The sequence below is a fragment of the Cupressus sempervirens genome, chromosome 8 (assembly GCF_028749045.1).
Source record: "Cupressus sempervirens isolate cs-2001-9-10 chromosome 8, ASM2874904v1, whole genome shotgun sequence".
NCBI classification, from domain to species: domain Eukaryota; kingdom Viridiplantae; phylum Streptophyta; class Pinopsida; order Cupressales; family Cupressaceae; genus Cupressus; species Cupressus sempervirens.
The window spans coordinates 380,223,974-380,249,560 of record NC_143125.1 but is presented as its reverse complement, the minus strand read 5'-3'; the positions used below and the strand labels follow the sequence as shown (position 1 = coordinate 380,249,560).

Genomic DNA, 25,587 nt, shown 5'->3' with positions numbered 1-25,587 from the left:
AGGGTTAGTGGTAGACTCATCTTGGTGGTAGAGTAAGTGACATGTTCTTTTCTCTTTTTATAAAGCCATTCTGAAGAAGGGGACACCATTCTCTATTCTTTTCTGGACAGATTTTGGCTACTCTTGGTTATTGACATTCTGTAGATCCAAGGAGGGTCTCAGCAGCAGCAAAATGTTTTGCAAAAATTGTGACCAAAAGACAACAACTGGCGATGACCATTAGGGGAGGGTATTAGAATATTATAGTGTTTCTTTAATGGTCATCTTAGTTAGTCTTTAGTTTATTAGGTAGTTTCTATTTCCGTTTTTATTGCACCATTGTTTCTTTTACAAACATCGTTTTTGGAAATCTATAGAAGGGGCTTTCATTTCCTTTTCGTAATACAACAACTATAACAACCGAAGGTATCAGATTTCCATAATCAATGTAAATGTGTCTTTCTCTTTTGGTTTAAATTGTGTAAGTTTTTTTTTAGCATCATGATGCAATAGAGTCAAGAAAAAGATAAAATGCAGGTTGCATTATAAGGATGCATATAGTTCTTTTTATTTTTACTTTTGCATTAGTCATTTCTATTTGTCTATGTGTTACACACACACACACACATTTGTGTGTTTAAATATGTGTGTGTGTGTGTGTATTTATCGTTTCCTTTCTCATTTCTTTTTATTCATTGCTCTTGTTTTTCTTTATTTTCTTAGTTTCTCCTTTTTTTTTGAATTCGTTTGCCTTGTTTACTTTTGATTTCCTATTTTATTTTTGAGGTCTTTAACTTCTTTACTTATTTAATTTTTTATTATTTGAATGTCTTGTCAGCCTTGTTTTGCGGTCCTATCCCATCCATCCTCTCTTTTTATTCCATCCTTGCTCTGCAATCTGCATTTTATCTTCTCCTTGACTCTCTTGCATCCTAATGATGGATCATGTAGTATGACCTGAAACGTTGATGCTAAAAAAACTTACACAATCGAACCTAGTAGAGAAAGACAAAGACCTATAACATTGATTTACTGTAATAGTTATGGCTACTTGTTTCCTTCCCCTCTTCAATTTTCTCTTTTAACATCAAAGAGATGACTTGCGTGCCATTTGTTTTTCTATTCTATGGCTATTTCACAATGTCTTGGGATTGTGGCAAGGAATGTATACAATAAGGCATTTGAGATAGTTGATGCCTCAATTAAGCTTTTTTGTGCAAGAGAGGCAAATCACACTCCTGGATTCTTGACCCATTGTAGTACATTTCTAAGTAGGTTTATGATTTCCACTAGTTGATGTTGAGTTTGATTTGGAGCTGGATGCCATTGCATGGTTACACTTTTTGATATTCGATCTATTGGAGTATATTATAAGTAGGTTTAAGGTTCCTACTAGTTGATGTTGGGTTTGATTTGGAGCTTGATGTCATTGTGTGGTAATGTATGCCTTGTTTAAATATTTAAAGAAAACATCATTTGAAGAAAATACATGAAAATTAATATAAAATTCATATTTAAGATGCATTTTAAATGTAATATGGTAATTCAATAACAATGCTGTTAATTTAACATAGCCAAAATATGTTTAAAAAAGTAAGCGTCAAAAGTAGCTATTTCAATTTGAAAACAAGTAGCTTAAATCTGCAATAATTTTTGTAAAAAGAATTCATATAAATTTGTAAATAATGTTTACAATTTTTTCACTAACAATCTAGAACTGATTTGCATGTATTAAAATAACAAAACTGAACAAGCGTGGAAACCCCTTTCAAATTGCTCAAGGATGCTCAATTGTTGCATGCGCTTCAATTGTTTGCATCCATGGTAAAATAGGAAACAGATCAATATTTCTTGATTATTCTGCATCCGGTGGCATTTGCATGTCTTCTGTGCACAGGTGGATTTCATGCACAACCTTGCCAATTCAGTGTGAGTATTCATGCGAGTTTCATGGCATACTCACCAAAAACTTGTTCACAGTCATCTGTGAGTTTACATGACAAAAAATCGTTTCACGTGAGTCAACAAATATACTTTAACAGATGAAATTAGCTAAGAAAAGTAATCTACAGATGATTGGTCAAAGAAAACACCGAAAAGCTAAACTTAAGTAAATAATGTGCAGTTTCCATTCCTTGATAAAAATTAAAAACATAACAAATTGGTTTATACAAGTTTTTGATCCATGATCACTGGATCAAATTGTGAAGAATAAAATTCTTATTCAGATTGATCGTAGGATAATTAAAGTTTGCACTAGTCTAAAATCTATATTGAGATTTAAAACTGATGATGATCATGTCATCTGCTTCAACTTGCCAACACATTATAAACCTGGTCCATCTGTTAACTGTCACATATTTCTTTGTTTTTGCACACTTTCAGATTTTTCAATGTGATCATCGAACTGGTAATTAGTAAGTATGGCCTATTCTCCGTGTTCATATGGCAGTACATACCAAGTATTGAAGCAACTAGGGATCAGCTTTAGAAATAAAAAATGATATCTAATGTGTGCTATTATTGTCCTTGTTGCTAGTGTTTGTGCTAGGCGTTCTCTTACAATTCCACTTTGACGACCATATTTCAGGTGCAAAATATCTGTAATTTGGGCATTGTAATTTATTTGATTGTCATGTCTCCTCCAGGTCAGCTAACTTGGGCACCAAAAATCCTTATATAAAAGTCTTTATTAGCACTCTATTTTGTACATAAATCAAAATATTAATACCATTGTTTAAAATAAAAAAATCTTGATCAACCTTGGGTGTTTGCCTCCAAACTCTCGTTGGTGCAGGGCACCTAGGTGACATAATAGGTCATCTGATCAATTTGAAGGAGGCTCATGATGGAAGATAAGGGGTGATGACCCACCTTGCTTAATATGTTGGTTTATGCTTATTTGTAATAAGGATGATCCTTTTGTTAGGTCAAGGAACTTAAGGTGACTATATAAACCTGAGTTGACTTAGTCCTAAGGATCTTGCTTTTTGGTTGTTTTAGCTAATAAAATGACTCTAGGTGTGTTTTATGAGTCATTACATCCTATTAGGATCCTAAGAGTTGCAAATGTCCAAATAGTTAAGTCCTAGGAGGCAATTGTTGAAAATTGCTTTTTGCAACAATTCTTGCTGACAACTTTTGACAATTTTTGCAAGAAGTTCAACTTTTTTTTAACTGTATGGATTGGGAGATCAATTCCAGTTGCATGAATTGATAGGTCTCTGAGTCTTGGTTCCATTGCACTTGATTTCATCTTGATTGGTTTAGTTTGAAGCAAGTTATAGTGGTTTTGCTGCAAGTAGTTCAGCAAACCATGGAATTGAGGGTTTTCAAGAAGATGTGGCCCTAACCTGCAATTCCACAGTTGGTTTTCCACGGCCTTCTGGAATTTTCAAGGTTAGGGCATGTACGTTAAGATTCCTAAGTGGTGGATTTTTCTTAGAGGATCTGAGGGTCCTATGAACGTGCCCTAGGCTGAATATTTGTCTGTATTCAGTCGAGAAATTGAGGAGATTGCAGATAGGGCTTGGAATGAGGCCATGGAACTTGGTGAATGATCATTTCTTGGTGAAATAAGTTAGGTAAGACCTTCTGCACCAATAAACCAGACCTAGGTACCCATCCTTGTTCATTTCCAAGTGTTCCATGCTTAATTTGGCCAATTAGGCCTGTGAGGCTTGTGTAGGTTCAGGGGTGCTGGAGTAGGTTGGGAAGTTGATGTTTGGGGCCTGATATAATTTCCAAAAGGGTATCTGAAACCCTAGTTTTTTAGCTAAGTTCTATGGGAACAAACCAAGTTACTATCCTAAAACCAGTAAAAAGGCTACAAGGAGACTTAGGCCTCTTAAGAGCAACTTTTCATAACTAAAGTTGGGGAAGCCAAATTTTAGTAGAAATCTAATCCTTGAGTGTCCCTTGGAATGTTCCAAGTGTTGGTTTGGTCTAGGGAATAGCTTGGAGCCCATTTCCTAGTTTGTGCTCATTTTCCCATTGTTGATCCCTAGAATCACTAAGAAGGAAAGTTGTCTTGAAGGTTGAGAGATTGTGTAGAAGTTTGTGGTTTTATTGAAGGTTGTTAGGAGCAATGTAACGAGACTCGGACTCGGCAAGGGTAACTTGACTTGTGACCCGGCTCTGACTCGTGACCCGGCTCGGCGGTGACTCGACAAAGTGAAAAAACTTCGAAATTTTGAGATTTTTTAGGATTTAAAGAACATTCCATGCGCCCATTATTGAATAAAGCGTAAAGACACAATAACATCATTAAATAGAAGATAATTTGATCATAATGCACATGCCACATACTTAAAGTTAAAAACTTAAAACTTAAAAGTCAAACATCGATTACATATGTACAATACTACAAAGTTACAAACTTACAAAGGTAAATTGCTAAAAGTAAATACTATATTACTAGTAATTAAAGTCAAACTAAGATAAATCCATGCAAACCATCAAAATGTATATGTATTATCATTTATGCATTATGAAATCCAACACATCAAGATTCAATAGTCATCATCAAATTCAAATGTTCCAAATGCTGATCATATATTAAGTTACTGTTAAACTGTTAAACAAAAACTTAAAACAAGACTATAAGTCTATAGCTATGGCTCCTAGTCGGAGTCAGGCTCATCCTCATCCTCAGGCTCATCCTCATCCTCATCCTCATCTTCATCCCCAACCTCAACCTCAACCTCAGGCTCAGGCTCAGTATAATCTACAAAATGCCTCTTAGTAAGGCATCTAAGGTAGGTCCTGGATGTCTCAGTAGCCATAGCATCAACTCTTGAGGTGCCTCTAGGATCAACTGTACTCTCTGGCTCTGGCTCTGCCAATGTCTGTGAGGTGCCACTAGGAACAACTGGAGCTCTCTGGTCCTCTGCTGCCATAGCCACAGCCTCAGCTTGGCCCTCTCTATCTGCTTGGTCAAGCCACTGTAGGTCCTCATCATCAAAGACAGGATCAGTAGCCTCAGTGATCCAATCAGACTCTAGATCAACCTCCTCTAGAGTAATCGGAGAGGTGTCACTATCCAAAATCTCCCTGATCCTAATGCACAGGTTGTAGTGCACAAAGACTAGACTATTCATTTTCTGCACAGACAACCTATTATGCCTCTTCGAGTGGATGTGCTCGAACATGCTCCAGTTGCGCTTACATCCAGAAGTGCTACTTGGCTAGCTCAAAATGCGGATGGCGATTTGCTGAAGGTTTTTGGTTGAAGGCCCAAACATTTGCCACCATCTATTTGAATTTTGGAAAAAGGAAAACAAAAAAATATTAGTCTCATTTCAAAATTTGAACTTTAAGTTTAAAGCTAGAAATTTAGAAACTAGATTGTATAAGGCTTAAGTTGCAATCTTTACCTAGCTGCAATTTTGTACGACCTTCTTTGCAAATTTGACTTGAAAAAATGGGCTCTGATGTATTATTATAGGCATCCATCTCAAGCAATATATCTGTGGGATTAGGGGACATCTTTGATACCACTGTGTATAGGCCACTAAGAACCTCCTCATTTGCCTTGAAATCATCAAGGAAACGGTATGCTGGATTGAGATAATAGGTTGCTGCGTGGATGGGCTTATGAAGCTGATTTTGCCATCTCCTATCAATTATGTCCCAAATAGGGCCATAGTTCCTCAACTCCTACATATTTGGCCTTAATAGTCTCCTTGACCCTATCCATGCCCTCATAAATGTAGCCCATAGAGGGCTTCTGGCCATCAGCAACTCGTAGGAGGGCTACAAGGTGCTTGGTGATCTACAAAACAATTAAACAAAAAACCAATTTAGTGAATGATGAAACTTTGCAAAGTTGCACAATGAAAATAAAACAAAAATATGTATGAGACAAATTAATTTATAAAATTTTAAGACTTAAGCTTTTAAAATTTAAAATTACCTCCACAATCTTCAAATATGGCTCCCAAAAATCATCATCATCATAAATGCATTTTGTTGCATCTATCCCTGTAGGGCTGCTCGCAAAGGAGGAGGAACTCCATTCTGGACCAACAAACATGCACCTCAACTCTAACCTTGAACTCAGCAAGGATTTTAGTGTGATAAAGTTAGAGGCAAATCTTGTGATACTAGGACGAGCCAACTCCTTTCCCTTCGTGTATTTCCTGATTGTGCTGAGGACCAAGGCATGATTATAGATGAACTTACAAAGATTTTTGGCCTTGGTAACACATGATTCCACCCATACAAGCTTGCCAATATCCTCTAACATGAGGTCGATGCAATGGGCCGCGCACATGGAGTCCAAAAGATTTTTGGGTGTCTCTCCATCAATAGTTTTCCTGCAGCAATTTTAAATTAGTAAATAATGAAATTTTTTGATGTATTAAAAAACTTTTAATTTTAAAAATTTAATGAAAAACTAAAACAAATTTTTTAGAAGTAGAACTTAGAAAGTTAGAAGTTAAAATTTTACCTGCAGCAACATAATTAGCTGCATTAACTTAGAAAGTTAGAAGTTAAAATTTTACCTGCAGCAACATAATTAGCTGCATTATCTGTCACCACTTGGACAACATTGTCTTCCCCTACCTCCCTTATGACCTCCTCAATAGTCTCACATAAGAATTTTGCATTTTTCACACATGAGGAAGCATCTATGGACCTCAAAAACATGGTGGATCCTGAAAGTGAAAATTAAACAAAATAATTATCATTCAAGAATCAATACTCAATAAAACAAAATTTTCGTTATTCAATAATAGTATACATTAAATTTTAGACTTCAAGAAGTAGAGCATGATGAATTACCTCCGCTAGAAACAAGAAAATTTAGGAGGGTTCTGAACCTCCTATCTGTCCATCCATTTGTCATGATGGTGCACCCCTTTTGTCTCCAAATCTCTTTGTGGTCCTCCAACTCAAGTTTCATCTCGTCAACCATATCTAGCAAGAGGGGGCCACTCAACTCATCTTCAGTGGGGGCTTTGAACCCCGCACTACAGATGGAAACTGCATCAATCATCCCCTGCCAATAAGTAGTCCTATTACATCTATAAAAACATTTTAATTAGCATATTTCAAATTTTCAAACATCAAGTTAAAAGTATAAAATTGAATATAAATTTTAAAACTTAAAACGTAAAACAATCAAATATAAATGAAGTTGAAAACTTGAAGTACCTGGCTGCTATAAATGGAATGTCGCAGAAAAACCAAAACTTGCAAATTGCTCTTACTCCAACTTCATGTATCTCCCTATTCTAGCCCATGCTCTCAAGTGAGGGTTGTGCACCAGGAGTGGTACACGGTACAAAAAAGTTGTCCAACTTACTAGATTTTTTGACTCTAGGACGAAGAAGAGAAGCACTACTAGAAGGGGCAGCAGCAGTAGCATCACTAGAAGTGCAAGGAATAGATGTAGAATAAGCACGAGCAATAGAAGCACTAGGACGATAGGGGGGACGGGAAGAACCTTCTCCAACACAGCCTACTGACTCAGAAACATTTGCAGATGAGCGTGGAAGGGAACTAGAACCAATCAAAGCTAACTCTTCTAATTGTTTTTTTTTAAATTCTTTTTCTTGTTCATATTTTTCCAAGGCTACATAACAAAAACGTTGAGCCTCAACAGTTGCAGCTCCACAAGGCTCAATATCATGACCACGTAAGCCAGCAATATGGTATTTTAATCTATTTATCCCCCCACTATCAATGGTTTTGCAAAATAGGCATTTTGTTTGAGTTCTCTTTCTACCCGGAAATTCTATGGTGAACTTCCAACACTCATCATTTTTGTTGCCTTTAGAGAGCTTGAGTTTTTTACCTCCTGAAGCCATTATGATTTAATTAAGGAAAAAGGTAAAGGTTGCTGCAATAAGACCTTTTAGAACAAATATTACCATTTCAGCATTGCATTTTATGAAGATCTAAAGTTATAAAAAAACTTATAAACAAACCAAAAAAATTCATGCAAAAAAATCCATAAGCATAGACAAAAAAATCATCAAAATCTAAACAATCAAGTCTTACCTCTTTCAAATGCTTTGGGAAGTGTTGAGAAGAGCTCCTATAAACTTCTTGATGATCTAAATGCAAGCTCCAATGTCACAAATGCAAGCTTTTCTCCTCCTCCTTTCAGCTGGTTGCAAAACAAGAAAACTCTATTTCTCTTCTACCTCTCCCTCTCTTTCTTCTTTTCACTATAGACTATTATGGGAGCCCTTTTAGGGTTATATGAGTGAGAAATGTTAAAAAGAAAAAACATTAAAAAAAGTTGAAAAAAATTATATTTTAATGGTCAAATTTTTGCCTGCCGCGGCCAGGTCAAGCTTAGCCGGGTCAGGTGAGTCACTCTGTGACTCGCGAGTCACGCGAGTCACTCCCCATGACTTGCCGCTCGCGGGTCACGAGTTATTGTGACTCGGTGAGGTTAGTGCGGCTCGCTGACTCGCGCGACTCACGTGACTCGCCGCAAGTCACGTTACCCTGGTTAGGAGTCATTTTGGGCTCTAGAAGAGTTGGTAGGGTAGAGTTACCCTAAGGTGTTGAAGATTGTGGTCTCACTAAGCTTTTGTTGTGATCACTTTGCATCACTCGCCCTCATACTCTTGCTTTGTTTTTGTAAAGAAAAAAAATGAAAATTGTTTTGGGCCCATGTTTTGCATAGAGTAATTTGTAAAATCTTAATTCAAATATGTAATTTATAATAAAATGAGATTATGATGTGAATTAAATTTGTCTTTTGATCTATCAATGAAGGAAAATCTTCTTATGACCTCCATAAATTTATTTTTTGCATATATGTTATGAATATATCTATATTTTTTTGAGGAATTTTAATATATTTTTAAGCTGCCAAGTTTTGTTGGATTGTCCAAGTTTTTAAATTATGCCAACAACTATAACATGGTTATTTTTCATGCCCACTCTCAAGTAATTCTCTTACAAAGACCATTTTAAATGTTTTTTTATGGCATTGTGGGGATAGAAATGGTAGTCAATGCCATAATTCAAATACTTTGTCTAATGCCCCACCGGGGAACCCGAAAGGATAAGACAAATTGATACAAAGTTTGGCTGGTAAATTTTTTTGGAACATCTTTCTCTCGCTAAGTTTACTTAATCATAGATGTAAAGTTCTAACAGGTTCCCTAATGTCGCCCTTAAACACATTACTTAATTTACTTTCTAAAGTATCATCCTTAGTGCTTAAGTTAATCCATCTATTAGTGTTACGTCCAGTCATGATTGATACAATATCCATTCTAACGTCCAATTTCCACATTAGGAACTAATGGCCCAGTCCTTACAATCAAATGTATCTACTTAATACACAATAAAGATACATGAAATATATTTATATCATCAACCATGCATGTAGACCCAATCATCTTCTATTCATTAATAACATTATGAAGAGTACATGGTTCTTTATTTCATCATACATTCATCTATATACAACGAAATATACAATGTCATGGAACCATCATAACTTCATTCATCTTTTGAAATAATACAATAGGTTAACATTTCCCTTTATTTCTCCTAGAGATACCCTTTATCCGCATTACATATCTTTTCGTTTCATGATACACATAGATATGACTTGTTCTCTCTTTATTACTTTTTATTATAATATTACATGGATTTCTTCCAATGAATTGCAACAAATAGACTTCAAGAATCAATCTTCAATAGTTGCTCAACAAGGATCCATATAAAGCCATCCATAAAAACTTGATCAGTACCTCAAAAATATTTTACCACCCAACCATGTGGACCCATAAATGGTCCACTTCTCTGAGCTAGGAGATAAGACCATGATCCGCATAAAGGTAATCTAAGACTTATACTCCAAGATCAAAGTACAAAGGTAAGATAAGGCCACATAAAGCATAATGCCCAAAATGAAATCACAGAGCAAATGGACAACTAGAGGTAGAAGCATGTGTGAGTGGTTCAGCCACATTTAGGTGAGTGTCATCGTACGTTTCTAAGGTGTTGGGATCCACCTCCTGGGCTTAAGATCGTTGCACAAAATGCCTTTTCCCTAAGTACTCCAACAAGGGCATGCATGATTTAGTAAGGTTGGGATCAACCACTTGAGCTAGGGACCTATAAGATATGCAGGGTGTCCCTAATCTGAGTACTCCAACATTACCTCCACAATTATCTTGTTTAGTGTGAAACCCAAACCCAACCCATAAGTTCATTTATTATTATGTTATCACTAATTAACTAGCTCACAAATGGAGCCAACATGCGCAAGGCTCTGGCTTCCAAACATAGAATCTCTTGTAGCCACTTCTGGGCTCCAACATCTATGGTGAGCCACTTGCCTAGGGTCTACCCTACTCATCAAAAGAATCCAAAAACATAAAGAGTTTTAGGGAAAAATAAACAAGGGTCCCATTCCCCCAGTCCCCAAACCCTAGCTCATACATCAAAGCATATTCACATATAGCAACATCATAGAATCACAATAATGTAAGAAACTTGCTCTTCCAATAAGCGATGAAATCCACAAGCCTTTGGTGACCAAAACAAATTCAATTCGAAAACCCAAATCAATCAGTCGAGAGAGAGAGAGAGAGAGAGAGAGAGAGAGAGAGAGAGAGAGGATTGGTTTAGGGCGCATTTCTAGGGTAATCCACTAAGCCCTATTTCATCACATAAGCAATAACATGCAACAAACACATACCATACACTTTACAAGAATGAATATCATATCTCTAGAAAGTAAGTACCTGAAAAGTAGATACAAGGTTACAAAACCTACAAAAAGGACAAGCTGAATTTCTGATTTCTGAAATCTGGCTAACTCTGAAGTTTCTTAAAACCTCAAGATCTAAAATCTTTATTTTAACTCCTATGAGGCTGAAACTTATCTCAAAAGGTGCAGGGTGTATAACATAAATTCTAACTTAAAGTAAAAAATTATACTTAAATATTCATTTTATGTTATATCTAGGTGCTGAAATCAGGCTCTGGAGGTCAGATTGGCAAGGTTTCCCAATTACTGCGCATCCATCTCTTATTCCTTCGCATTTGTTTAACAATGTTGTGCATACATATTAAGATAATATCTTATACTTTCTATAATAGTCAACTACTTGTCTATAGTCCGTCTTTGAGTCTAGATAGGAATGTTTCCTATCCCGTCTCTTTTTTCTTCAGTCCAGATAGGAATGTTTCCTATCCCGTCTCTTTTTTCTTCAGTCCAGATAGGAATGTTTCCTATCCTGTCTCTAGTTTTGTTTCTAATTCCGTCTTCAGTCTACGTTGTTTCTTTTAGAAACAACGCCCTTGTAATTCTTTATAAGGAACACATTTGTTTCTCTGTTTATCAATCAATCATCCGGAAATCCGTTAATCTGCCAACTCTTCTTGAATCTTGTAACATGGTATCAGAGCTATTACTTAAATTTTTTCGAAAAAATTTATAATTTCTTCGTGAAATTATTTGTTTAAATTTTTTCAAAATTATTTCTGTTGAATTTCTCTAAAACCCGCTTAGAGTTTTCGGCCTAGAGAAATTCCCGAACTCGGGTCTGCTTGTGTTTGTTCAGCACACTCTAGCCCCATTCGTCCATGCACATCGATCCTAGAAGAAAAATCTGCCATTTTTTATCAAGAAATCTGAAGTTTTTTCAAGCTTTTTTCAGCTAGGGACGTTTTTTTTCGAAACCCTAATTTTTGGGGTCGAAAAAATATTTTGTTTGCAAATTCTTGGTGGGTTTTTCGAGAGCTCAACTGGGTTGTCATTCATTTTTTCTGGGTGCCTCGATTTTCGAGCCAGCGGATCCAAAAAACGACAGCAAATTCCTTCTGGGTTTTTCGAGCTCTCGTTTGAGTCATTCTTTGATTCTTCTGGGTCTTTCGTATTTTTGCCTCGAAGAACGTGCCTTCACAGATTTTCACAGTTTTTCATTGAAAAACGTGCCATGGCATCTCTGACAAATATTCTGCTCGAACATAATTCTAAATTCAATGGTCGCAATTATGGAACCTGGAAGCAGCATATCATCGCAATCTTCGAATATCGCAACACTGCTCAACTTGTTCTAGGTGTTACGCAGCGTCTGACTTCTCCGGGTCCTGATCAAGGCGAAGTTGCATTTTTTGCCTTTTGAATTTGTTTCTGTTTTTTCTGGGTTTGTTGATTTTCTCCTTAAAAGTCATTTCAAGTTGTCTGTAATACACAAGGTTGCGTGAGATTATGGGTTTGTTGATTTTCTCTTCAAAAATCATTTCAAGTTGTTTGTAATACTCAAGGTTGTGTGAGATTCTGGGTTTTACCGTTTTTTCCACAAAAACGAAGTTTTGTAATTGCAACCTATTTTGAGTCATAGCACTCTTCTGGCAAAGCTTCTTGGTTTCAACATTCTGTAAATCCAGGGAGGGTCTCAATTATCCCAGAATGTTCCGACATTTGTACGTTGACCATTAAGGGAGGGTATTAAGATAATATCTTATACTTTCTATAATAGTCAACTACTTGTCTATAGTTCGTCTTTCAGTCTAGATAGGAATGTTTCCTATCCCATCTCTTTTTTCTTCAGTCTAGATAGGAATGTTTCCTATCCTGTCTCTAGTTTTGTTTCTAATTCCGTCTTCAGTCTACGATGTTTCTTTTAGAAACAATGTCCTTGTAATTCTTTATAACGAACACATTTGTTCCTCTGTTTATCAATCAATCATCCGGAAATCCGTTAATCTGCCAACTCTTCTTGAATCTTGTAACAATACATGCATTATAGCTGGTCATTTATACAACAAAGCTGTGAATTTATCAAGCAGAACTGCGCATATGTTCAATTCACCAGATCCGCACATCCATCAAGCAGATCTGCACATTTCTTCATTACTGCTGCGCTTATGTTTCATAGCGTTGTGCTTTTGTGTCCTATTACTATGCTTTTGTACCATGTGATTGACAAACAAAGGATTTACAGGCTTGTGCATATACAAGGTATTCTTGCACATATGTGCAATATACCTGTGCATTTGTTCCAAAGAATACAAAAATGTATAAGGAATATCCTCATATTCCTCATATCCTCATATTCCTATAAGGAATATCCTCATATTTCCAGATTGGATCTGGCAAGTAGCCCTTATCCTTGGGAGTTCAATTCATCACATTCGCCCTTACAATCATACAAAAGAATCCCTTAAGGCCTTCTAGGAGCAATGAGATATCATTATACAAAATACGTTCCAAGTTATAGGAAGTAAATGCATACATGCACACAATTTAATTATTTAGTCTCTGCATTACTATTTCTTCATAATTGAGAGTCCTTTTATCTAGGAAAGAGAGAAGGAATAAAGTTTCCTATTGGTTTTCCTAAAGGCTGAGAGAGTTTGGAGATGTATTGGAATGTCTTCCAAGTCCTCCTATTATCCCTTTCTTCCTCATTTCCTTGCTGCGAGTTCCTCTATCCTTAAGCAACTTTCTATGGTCATCCCTGCATTCCATGCCAATTCTAAATTTTTCTCTTAACCATTTTCTACAGTTTTTGCCAATTTTTACTATAGTTTTGCTAATTTATTTTTGCCTTCGATTTTTCTATAGTTTTGTCAAATATTTTCCTTCCTTCTCATTCCTGGAAAGGCTCCTAATTTATAGGGAGAAGAGAGTCCTTGTGAATGGTTGCAAACATTTGCAACGGGCAACCTCCATTGTTTGATTAATTAAATCACCCATTTGTTTATTTATTTTTTATTTTTATTTAAATGGCTAACTAGTTTATGGGTTTTCTATGTTGTCATGAACCTCCAATTAAAAAATCCACATGGTTCATGGGTCAAGTCTCCACAATCTCACATAAGGGGTCAAGGGTTCTAATCCTATGCCCTTTTACTACTTTTTATATATCATCTTATCTCTTATTTAAACAACTTATAGCTTATTTCTCTTATTAAGGTTCTCAAGGAGTGTGAGTGGTGAGATGGTGGATATAGGGTTTAGTAGGTGGGAGGTCAAGTGTTCAAACCTTAAAGAACATTTTGAGTAATTATTGTGTTCTCTTTTTATTTCCTTTTAATACTTATTATTTTTTGTCTATTTTATTTTACTTTATTTATCTACAAAATTAAACTAAGACTCACGATGTATCTTAGTTAAAGCCACACATGTAAATAATAGTAAAGTGTATATTTATTTGGGTATATGTGTGCACCCATATATACTTGGATAAATAAACTTGATTAAAACATACAGACATCATGAAATCAAGAGCACATAAATCACATGCAAAATATTAGTGCATTAACTTAAGGTTGCATCCATACATAAAACCACCTTTACAAAACCAAGCATCACAATATCAAATTAGAGGAAATATCCCAAAAGTTCCCCTAAAAGGTAAATAACTCCCTCATCAAGAATTCTAGGCTTAGGGTATCTATATGGATCATAGTTCCATCTCCCTTTTAACAACAACTGGTTCAAGGATTTTGAGGCACGCTCAGATTTGTGTAGCTAGGTGCAGTCAATGCCTGGTACCTGCACACTCTTGCATCACCGACCAATATGATACAATAAATATGCATATACATACAAACAGTGTATGAAAAGGAAGGAGGATTGTGACATCGTGTAGATGTCCCAAAGAAGTGACTACGACTGCCTCCCCTCATCCAAAAGACACACCATTTAGAGTAAACACATACATATATAAGGCACCATGAGTTAGTTGGGTTAGCTTAAAACCAGATAATAAGAATAGTATACAAAGCATTATACGAATCAACCATATACCTAATCTCCTAAAGGCATTATATAGAACATGATCACGTGTCAAATACAAGTAATACCTAACACCATAATCAAGAAAGGATGTGTATGATAAGTATAGAGATGTATCTAAACATATTAACATAAGAACCTAGTTGATTACTAGTTTTTGAAAGGTACCATTCTTTTATGTTAAGAATGGTGGATGTTTTCTTATAGTTTTACCTATGCATGAGTTTGTCATGTTGTGAAATCATAGAGTACTAGAACTAACCTTATCTTCCATCATAGTCCAAATGTACTTGTACTATCTCCAACGTCTACTTATAGTTTTCAGGGTTAGAGGGGTATTACACTCTGACTCAACAGGCCTAACGTTTGACTTGGACTTGGCAAAATCTCAGCAAAGTTTCAGAACATTTAAATATGCATAAATTTGTGAAATGGTGATGACAAAATGTGTAGAAGTGAATTTATACAGTTCTTAAGTAGAGTTTTTTGCATTTAAGAAAACGAGTCCAATATAAATTATGCTTCTATATAGATTTTGCAAATCTCATTTGTAGAAAACATGGGCCCAAAAAAGAATTTATTTCTCACTTTGTAAAAAGCTAAACTAGGGGCTGTGGGTAGCACCTCTAGAGTGTACCCTATAGTGATAGAGGGTGGGCTATGGGAGAGCATACTGTCACATACCCTAAAAAATTGTATACATACTTGCATGGGCTACATTTACTTTGAAAGGCAAAATCTGTTGATTTTTGCCACATTCATGTTTCTTTGTGGATCTACTATGTATGACAAGTCTATGTCACAAATCTACTGAGTTCTTGTTGGTGAGTCTGCACCATGAACTCACCCATACACTTCTGTTAGTCAGTTACACCCTACAATTTCACCTGCGAATCATTTTACTAGTTTTTAATCCTTGCTCTGTGACATAGCTGAATTTTGAGCATAAGAAGTGCCATAGATCTTTTTTAATTTGGTTAATATTTTGGGCTTCTGGTCTAGGTGATGGAGCAATATTGTAGCTTGATTATGGTGATACATGTAGAAGTTTTATCACTTACTTAATTACTTGTCATATTGTGGTAAACAAAATCAGGCATTTTTGTGGGAAGGGAAGTGCATTTTAATATAAAATTGTTCAACTGTTTGCGGGAATGTGCCTGGAAGTCCCTTTCTTTTAAACTTTTAAGATTGTCAGACATCCTTGTGCCTTTTTTCCCATTGTTTTCAAAAGGATAATTATTTTATGGTTTTAACTTTTACCAGTGTCAGCGGTAGGTTTAAAATTTTACTTTCCAAATGAAGCCTGCATCCAGGGGAGACTGTATGCTATATCATAGGATGGTCAGTTGAATGAATTATGTGCTGGCTTTTTCATGGCTATCCTTAGGTTAGAACGTGATGCGCATGGAAAATGACTGTTAAGAGGTATATATTATTACAAAAAGAGGAGGGCATTAGAGTTCAAGAAGAAATGTTATGCAAGGGACACAAGACATATTAGTGATAGCTGAAAAATTCTGTCTTGTCTTCAACTTGGTTACTAAATCTCTCGTGGATGTTGTGGTTACTCAATGTCAATTTGTGGGACTATTGGCAGTTAAACCATCCTTGTTTGAACTTCTACTTATAAATTTCTTGTAATAAATAAGTTTTCCATCAGCAGGAATCTGATGCTAGATTATTGCATGCAGGCATTCTCTTTGGATTTTAACTTGCGAGCACATATGCGCACGCACTCACAGGAGAACTATCATATTTGTCCATTTGAGGAATGTGGAAAACGTTATGCGCACGAGTACAAGTTAAGAGCACATATAAAATCCACACATGAGAAGGCAGGTTTCATACACATTTGAACATTAATTTATGTTCTATTTCGAGTTTTTCCTGTTCCTGTTTACAGTAAATACTAAATACTGAGATAAAATGGGATAAGGGCCATTGTTGATAATAGTTTTGTATTGGATTTGGTAATTTTACTTTTGACCACAACATACCAGTAGACTATTAACTTTTGTTTACCATTTTCTCCTTTTTTTAAAAAACAACGGGGCTTGTGTATCTCTTTCCTTAGGTGATGTCTCTCTATAGCTCAACACTACACTCCAAATGAATGTTTTCTTTCTGGAACCACCTTACAATGTTGTGAGAGCTGGTTTAGGATGTGCACGAGTCACTGCTATTGAGCTTTAGTGCAATGCTTGATCTTATAGAGTTGGCAAGTGCATCAGTGTTCATGAAATTAATGTGTGAGCGTGTCTGAAAATTTCCTTTTAATTATGAATTGAGTGTTGGTTAAATATTGCCCTGCATCCTGGTAGGATGAGTGATATCAGTTCCATGTACATCAAAAATTCATTATGTAATTTGTTCGAGAAGGGGAATTATTTCCTGAATTCATTTTTATGACTTTTCACAAGTGTTCCTGAATCTAATAAATGTGCTACTTTGCAGAATTTGGCTCATGCTGTGAAGTTGACACCCCCTCAAGCTGAGAGGGAATTTGTTAATCCAAAAGTCTCAATACCAGCATATGGAACTGTCACTTCGGATCGCCCCTTTGTCTGTCCTTATGAGGGTTGTGACAAGTGCTACATACACGAGTATAAGTTGAATCTTCATCTTAGAAGAGAGCATGCAGGTTATGCTTTTGAAGAAAATGAAAAACACGAAAGTTACAGTGATGATGAAATGGATCAAGCAAGTGACCAAGAGACAAATGTGAGGAGTGCTGGTGCTGCGACTGGATCTGGCCGTGGAAAACTACGAGTAACTTCAAAGGCAGTGTCTGCGGGAAATGTTCAAAGAAAGATTCCAAGTTTAGGTGTTGATTTGAACACAAACACAAATGCAAGATCATTTACTAAGTCAAAAGAACCTGGGAAGGGCAATCCTCAAGAAGACAGTGAAGAGACCAAAGAAGACCAGGATGATACAGATAATGAACATTGGGGCCATGGGACAGAAACAGATGAGGATGATGACGAGGAAGAGGACGATGACGAGGAAACTGAGGATGATATGGAGTAGTCTACAAAAGTTAATTTTCAAGTCAACAATCAACAAGAATTGTTAGATAAGAAGGAATCAAGCAATAAGAATAATCTAAGTTGCATTGAATGAGACATTCAACCTGCATTTCTAAATAGCGTCTTCAATCATATATCAAATGTACATAATCATTTCAAAGACAATTGTAATATAATTGATGGGTTCTCATAGATTAGACTTAAAACAGTCTAGACTGTTTATTGCAATGCTGATATAACTAAAACTAATTGCTAGATAGCGTCACATTTATAAGTTAATTGCAATGATGGCAATGACCACGTTTGTTTTCATTAGAATGGCTTTATTTGTGGATCTCATTTAGATTCATATTCTTCTTAATTATCATTTTGCTCTCGAAACAAGATTAATCATACGTATATGTAGCTCTCTTTTTATAAGTATATGTTTTTCATTTTAAAAAGAAAATTCTCATCAATGGAATAAATGGTTACTTGTCCAGGTTTGATGGCTTCACATAATTACGAATTTATGCTGAGGGTTTATGAAACTTTATGATCCATTGTTATTACTTTGTTTAACATCTTTTAAAATTATACATTTGATAATTTTAAATAAGCTTGTGCGTTGCATATCTTATTCAGCCTCAAAGAATATCCGCATGCTAGATTAAGCCTTTACAGCCTTCACAATGTGACGCATGGGCTGCACCCAATTATAAGTCATTTAGTAAAAATACTAAACCATCTTGTAAATCATTCTGAGAATGGAGGTGCCTAACGTATGACTGAATAGTGAATTACCAAACCAAACATGTTGTTTCAACATAGGCTGTGCATAATAAAATAGCTAGATATGTTACGTGGCGTTTCTTCCTTTGATATATCAGTATAGTCTGCATTTACCTTCCCTATCTATATAAGCATGAAATATGTTGTGATTTCTATTACTCACTTTTGACATACGGCAAACCATAGATTTGCTTGGTAACTTTTTAGCACACATATTTGTTATGTTAAAAAACTGTCCTGTCCCCTCAATACAATTGTTTTAATAATTTTTTTATTTGTATTAACATTTTTTTTTGGTGAACTATTACTTCCATTCTTCTCTATTACGCACATTTGGACAAGATAGTGGTTCTTTGTCATGGTTTACATTTACTATTGCATACCCTTGGTTAATTTGTATTTGAAAATGATAAATGATAAATGTTGAATGTACCAAGTTTGGAAGATTATTGAATGGTCGGTTTGTAAATGTTGAATGTACAAGTTTGGAAGATTACTGAATGGTCGGTTTGTTTGATGGAATTAGACTGGAATTGAGATTGTCAAATCCCATTAATTGACATTTTGGGTGTTTGTGTTCAAAACATAAAACTGGAATAAGGATTTGTTAATTCTTATTTGCCCCCAAAACTAAAATTTGAACCTTCCATCTAAATAGGTGAAATTAGAAATCAATTTCAATTCCACTTAAATCAAAATTGGAGGTAAAACAAAATTTATAATATTTGAATTATGGTAAATGAAATTTTATAGTCTTCTATGCTACCCGTTTTCATTGGACGCTCTAGCTCACCTCCTTCCCTCTTGGCAGAAGTTGAATAGATATGTCAGATTGGACATCTACAGACAATATATTATCCAGACCTGGGTTGATCCTTCAGGGGGTTTATGCCTGAGGATGGCATTCTATGCCGAATACTTCTTGGATATTCGAGACCTGATCACTTGGCGCCCAAACTACTTACATAGATAGTGGACCCATGCCCTACATATTTCCCTTGGATCCTTTAGGGTGGGCTCTCATTGACTCCGGATTCAGATTGACCACCATATCAATAGAGAGGATCGGGTTTGTAGACTTTGTACCATGGCAGAGTTAGAATCTAAGACCCATTTCCTTTTCAGATTTCCCATACACTGGGAGATTAGAGGGAGATTTTATTGTTTGTTTAGAGAGTGCAGATTCCTCTCAAACTAAAAAAAGTACAAAGATCAGTGTTGCCTTGCGCTCATTGTGAATCCATACAGCTTGGCGACCACACTTTGCAACTATCTTTCCCCAAGGGTCAGACCTAGGTACAACTTATCATGACCTTCTCACCCTTATCTCATGCTCGAGGTACAAAGCGACTGTATAGTTTCCCTGACACCAACCACTCTAGATCAGTGAAACCTCGTAGTGTTGCTCTTCGCCAACAACACTCTTCCCGCCACACTTAGTGACAAAACAGAACCCCTGATTGCCCTTGCCCATCTCAATCATTGTTGTCCTTCCCTTTGAGGAAGGATCCCTAAACCCTAATCATGTTCGGGGTGACCCTTGCTCTTTTCTTCATCTTCTATTTTAAGTTTGTGCTTACTCTTTTGTCGACACTGTTTGGTGTTTCGTTTGATGCTATCTTCTTGGTTGTAAGCTCCCAGTCCCATAGACCCGTGTTGTGGTATCTTGTTGGACATTAATATCATCTTATCTTATTTTATGCAGTCATCCATTGACAACCTCACATGGATTGTTCAAGTCAACCTCACATTGATCAAGGTACCCATTGTGTTGGGCAGGCCGCAAAGTGAATGGCAATAGCTAATGCCTAGATAAGCTAAAGATTTCAGCCTTCCAATGTTGTCGAGTAGTTTCTGTGAGCTTATCATTCTGGTGAATCTAGTCTTTCGAATCGAGTCAATTTCTTGGAAATTTTAGAAAAATGGTGGCAATAGGAGAGATTCAGTTCTTGCAGATTAGCAAGTTGACCAAAGTCCTAAGGAAAAGAAGAAATGTTGCATCCATCCATGTCAAGATTAATTACGTTGGTCCAACTTTTCATTGTATTAGGTAGACTAAATACGACAGTTGTGCAGGTTCAACATCTGCAATGGTGTGTGGCATAGTGTGGTAGGAAGACTCTTTAAATAATCACATCCATTCAAAATAAGCACCTTGAGATTTCTAGGCTATCATCTATTCAAATACCATAAAATGGGCAAGTTATGAGAAATATGAGACCAATTATCTGTTTACTTACATAAATTGAAAGTTAAACAAAAACATGTACTACTTACAATTGGATTTTCCCATGTTGTTCATCCCACAAATGAGTGATCTAGCTATGGGTCACTTCTTGAATAACAAGCTTTTGCAAATTCATTTCTTGTGGTATTCATTTTGATGAATAGTTTTTGAAGCTTAGCCATCTCAAATCCATGAAGAACTTCCCAAAAAAGTGCCCTTCCATGGATACATCTGTAAGCCGCAAAAACTGCAAGTTGTATAGTGACTTGAATATTTCTTGAGAGGTATTATGTGGCATGACTTGTGATAATATTATGTGAAACTAGTAAAAATGCATATTCTTACTACGAGTTCCAGGTGAACAAAACAATTATAACCATATTCTAGAAAATATTTTTCGAATTTAAAATTTCATATCAAACAGTTCCAACTATATTACATAAACTATTTTCTAGATTTAGAGCTTTCTAAATTGTCAAATATCAAAATTTGACAATTCCAACTTTATTTAAATTCACCAAACAAATGAGCCCTAAATGTTTTCTTAAAACACAATTTTGATGGGGCCTCTCATGGGTGTTAAGATATAATACGTGTTAGATGCTTAATGGATTCTTTGGGTCAAAATGTTTAAGGCCTACAGTGTAAAATAATGAGGTTATGGTGATGACATTGAATGTCTTCATTTTAGCTAATCCATTGGGGTGAAAGAGTAGATGCTAAAAATGGTTAACACTTGTGGTGCCACTTTTTGACATCTCAGTATTACTTAGAAAGACCATTTCACCATTGTCTTATTATTCTTTTGTTGCACATTTAATCTCTACTTCTATGTTGCGTATTTGATCTCTTTTATTTGTCACCATTGTGTCATTCTTCAATAATTAAATAACAAAAAACATTTAAATAATCGTACTTTGTTCTTTAATCTTTTCCATCTTTCCCTTAATCATTTAATCTTGTCAATTAATTAATTGTCTTTAGGGGTGAACAATCAATAACCGTCCCCTTATTTTGGGTCCTATGTCATGGTAAATGAATTTAATTCCCTCATAGTTAATTAATTGACTAATTTATCTCAAATGTGAAAATTTCAAATTTAAATTATTCACTTATTTGTAACTCCCCTAATTTGGCTTCATTTTTCACTAATTTTGCTTCCACCCACTAATTTATCCTTCATCTCCCTAATTTCTTTTTACACGTTCCATTTTTTATTTCCTCTAATTTTGCCTTAAATCTTCTCGTTAATTTATGCATTTTACTTCTTATTCCTAATTGTAAATTTCAATTTGTCATAAAATGTCATAACATTGTCATTTTCCTAAATGTAACTCAATTTTGTCAATTTTCAATTTCAAGTCTTCATATGCAATCTTGACTATGGATTCAAGTTCCAAAAATCTTTAAACAGGGCTTGTTTTCCTCATTTTCTCGAACCACACATTTCAAGCCTTCTCATTATTGTCTCATCAATAATTGATTTTATTGTAGGTGCATTTTGTCAGCATGGGAGCAACACCAAATTGGAGAAGAAAGAAAGAACATTGAGGCTTCAATCTCATTTTCCTAAATGTCATTTTTCAATTGAGTCTTCAAATGTGATCTTTGATGTCAATTCAAGTTCCAAAAATGTATAAATTGGACTCATTTTCCTCATTCTCTCAAACCATACATCTCAAGCATTCTCATTATTGTCATTTTCCTAAATATAATTCAAATTTGAAATACATTTGTCAATTTTCAATTGATTCTTCAAATGCGATCTTTGATCATCAATTTAGGTTTAAAAAATCTATAATTTTGACTTGTTTTCTTCATTCTCTCAAACCATACATTTCAAGTATTATTATTATTATCTTCTCAATAATTTCTTTTATTAGAGGTGCATTTTGTCAACATGAGAGCAACATCAACTTGGAGAAGAAAGAAAGAGCATTGAGGCTACATTAAGGGAGTGCTTGCTTTGGTTTATTTTCCATGTTTTATGTACTTTGTCTTAATGGTTTTAATGGTTTGATTATGCTTAGGTTTGCATGATTTTATAGGCTTTGTGGTAGGCTTACCATGCATCTGATTCTCAATTTTCTAGCGACATTATGGTGAACTTGATATGAATACAAAATTAAAAGTTGATTGTATTTGGAGGTTTCAATGTGTTTGTGAGTACAGGTCCAATTTCCATGCACTTGATAGCTTCTATTGTGTAGTTAGGAGAGTATATGTGCACTTAGAGACTTTTGATGCATAGTTAGACAATTTGTGCACTTAGGAGTATATCTGCACAGTTTGACTTAATAGTTGCACACATAGGCTTAGATTCTACATAGAATGCAATTCATTTTATTAGTTTTTTTAAAACTTTGATGTTACATGTAGGCTTGTTGATGTTAAATTTGTTAATTGAATGAAATAAAAAGAACCACAACTCTCATTTGGGTTTTAAGTGAACACAAACTTTCATCTAGGTAAAATAGGGGATTCAATTTACAATAATTTTCATCTAGTTTAACTAGAAGGTGTTAATGAACAATACTATTTCATGTACTCCTACTCGATAACATAATAAAAATACAATCTTCTAGATATATCTAAATATGGGGTCAATTAATCTAGTTTCTTGCACATTTCACATTTTAGATCAAATATAGGAATAATCATGTATTTTATTTCTATTTATGCACACTTACAAATGTTTAGGTGCACTTGGATTGCTCTAGTGTGCGCTTGAGTCCTTTCTATGCGCTTAGTGCAAGTTACTTCACACTTGGGATAACTATGTCTTTTTGAATGTTAGGTTAAAATTTTGACTCAATGTCTCTAGACCTCATGGGCAAGAGATTTGTGTGATTCTCGTTTCATGTAAGGGGACACTTGGAACACTTGAATCTCTACTTATTTTCTTTATCTAGGTATAGGATTCATCATTTCCACTATGTTGTGATTGTTAGTTTAAAGTAAAAAATAATAATTTTGTTTGATGCGTCTTATGTGATGCTAAAACAAATTGCATTTATCCTAACACCATTTCACTCAAAACCCTCAAATAATTGATCAAACATATCAAAGATTGTTAAATCAAAGCTTGAAAAATCAGATATTCAAAATTATTTATTGCCTTGGAATGTTGTTTCTACCTTGTATGATTAGATGTCCACTTACCTTCGCATTAGTCATCATTTTTCTTAAGTCCTAAGTCATCCATTTCCTTATCATTGCATTCAACCCCAAGTCATTTTTTACCTTATTAGGTTGTATCATCCTTATCATGATTGCCTCTTCCTTGCATTTTCCTTATCATAGTTTCCTCATCCTTGCATTGTCCTCATTATAGTCACCTAATGCTTGCATTGTCCTTATCATACTTTGCTTACGCTTTCATTAGATCCTAAGTCATATTTGCATTACCATTGCACCATCTTCTCAATATTGGCCTTATCATTACATTATCCTCATCATATTTTCCTTATCATTACATTCCTTACTCTGTTGCATCTTCATATTACATCCAAAACCTAAAATAAACTTTGGAAAAATCCAAAAATCCAATTTTTAGGGTTATACCTTAAGTCGTCGATAGGAAATCTTGACATTGTTTAACAATTTGTCCTTTTTTTCATCATTGTCACTAAGTCAAGACCCCGACTTGTCGATTTATGGTTTTACTTTTTCCTTTGTTCTTTAGCTTGTCCTTTAAGGTCTTGAGTCGACTTCAATTTTCTAGGGTTATACCTTTAGGCTCTTATTTCCAAGGTTTTCAACGTCTTTAAAAATTCATAACCATAGTTTACATTCTATAATCTCTAGTTTGCATTCCTTGTATTATCATCCTAAATTTTCATTCTCAAATTTTAGAAAATACAAAAACATAGGTTGTATTGTTATCCCTAAGTTTAATTTTCAAAATCCTCAAAAAACCAAAAATAGAAGTTGCATTTGTTTCTCATTTCTTTTACTCATGTTGGTTATTTTCTTAGGTACATACCATATCATTGCTAAACTTAAGGAATATTGTCAACGTAAAATAGTGTCATGGTTGAAACAAGATCCCAAGTTTGTAAGAGACAACAAGGCTGATCATATCAACTTGCATATTCCTCAATGGAAGACACCCAATTACTTTTTAATGAAAATCTCAATTTGTTCCTTCACAACAAAGCTATATCACACAACAAGGATTTCATCCAAACATGGGACTAGCTACCAATACATAATCATAGTAAGGCATAATTCAATTGGGACCATCTCAAACATTTGAACCAATCTTTTTACTAATGAAACCAAGATTGGGAAGTGTCCCACTAACACCAAGGGAGAATATCCAATACCAAGGGAGAATATTCAATCGACATTTGAATTCAACCAAAAAAGAAAAGGCTATATTTGATAAGGATCCCCATCTAATATAAGTTATTCTTTCATCAAGGCTTTATTTATGTTTTATTCGGATCACCTTTCCTCTTTATAAAAGGGAAAAATTAAAATATTTAGAAGACTCATCCTCAAAACCTTAGAAAGAAATTGATGAAATAATAAAATATCTAAAAATTCAAAAACCTTTGGAACACCTAATATTTAAAGATACTTTAACATTCTTAAAGAAAACATTAAACTGAATTCCCAATATCAACCAATGTTGGAAGAATTTGATTTTCATATAGCCTATCTTAGAACAAACTCAACCCAAAATCATTTTGGAACAAAGACAGGGTAAACATATTTTGAACCAAGAAAACATAAAGCTAGTTACAAAAAGATAAGTCAAGGGATTGATATTGGAAATTATTCCAAAGTCTACCTTTGAACAATTTTAAGAATCCTTTATTTGATACGACATCACCATTACC

The 25,587-nt window shown here is 35.0% G+C and overlaps 1 protein-coding gene across 2 annotated transcripts in view; it reads left to right on the top strand.

Annotated features, from left to right (window-relative positions):
- Positions 1-18,060, top strand: part of YY1 (zinc finger (C2H2 type) family protein) — a 145,559-nt gene extending 127,499 nt beyond the window's left edge. The window contains exons 5-6 of one of the 2 annotated variants that reach the window (XM_089797812.1): positions 16,405-16,548; positions 17,168-18,060. In XM_089797812.1, the coding sequence (XP_089653938.1) occupies positions 16,405-16,548; positions 17,168-17,743 (720 nt within the window). In that variant the 3' untranslated portion in view covers positions 17,744-18,060. The remainder of the gene's footprint in view (positions 1-16,404; positions 16,549-17,167) is intronic. The other variant, XM_089797813.1, reaches the window with a different exon arrangement.
- Positions 18,061-25,587: the final 7,527 nt, after the last annotated feature.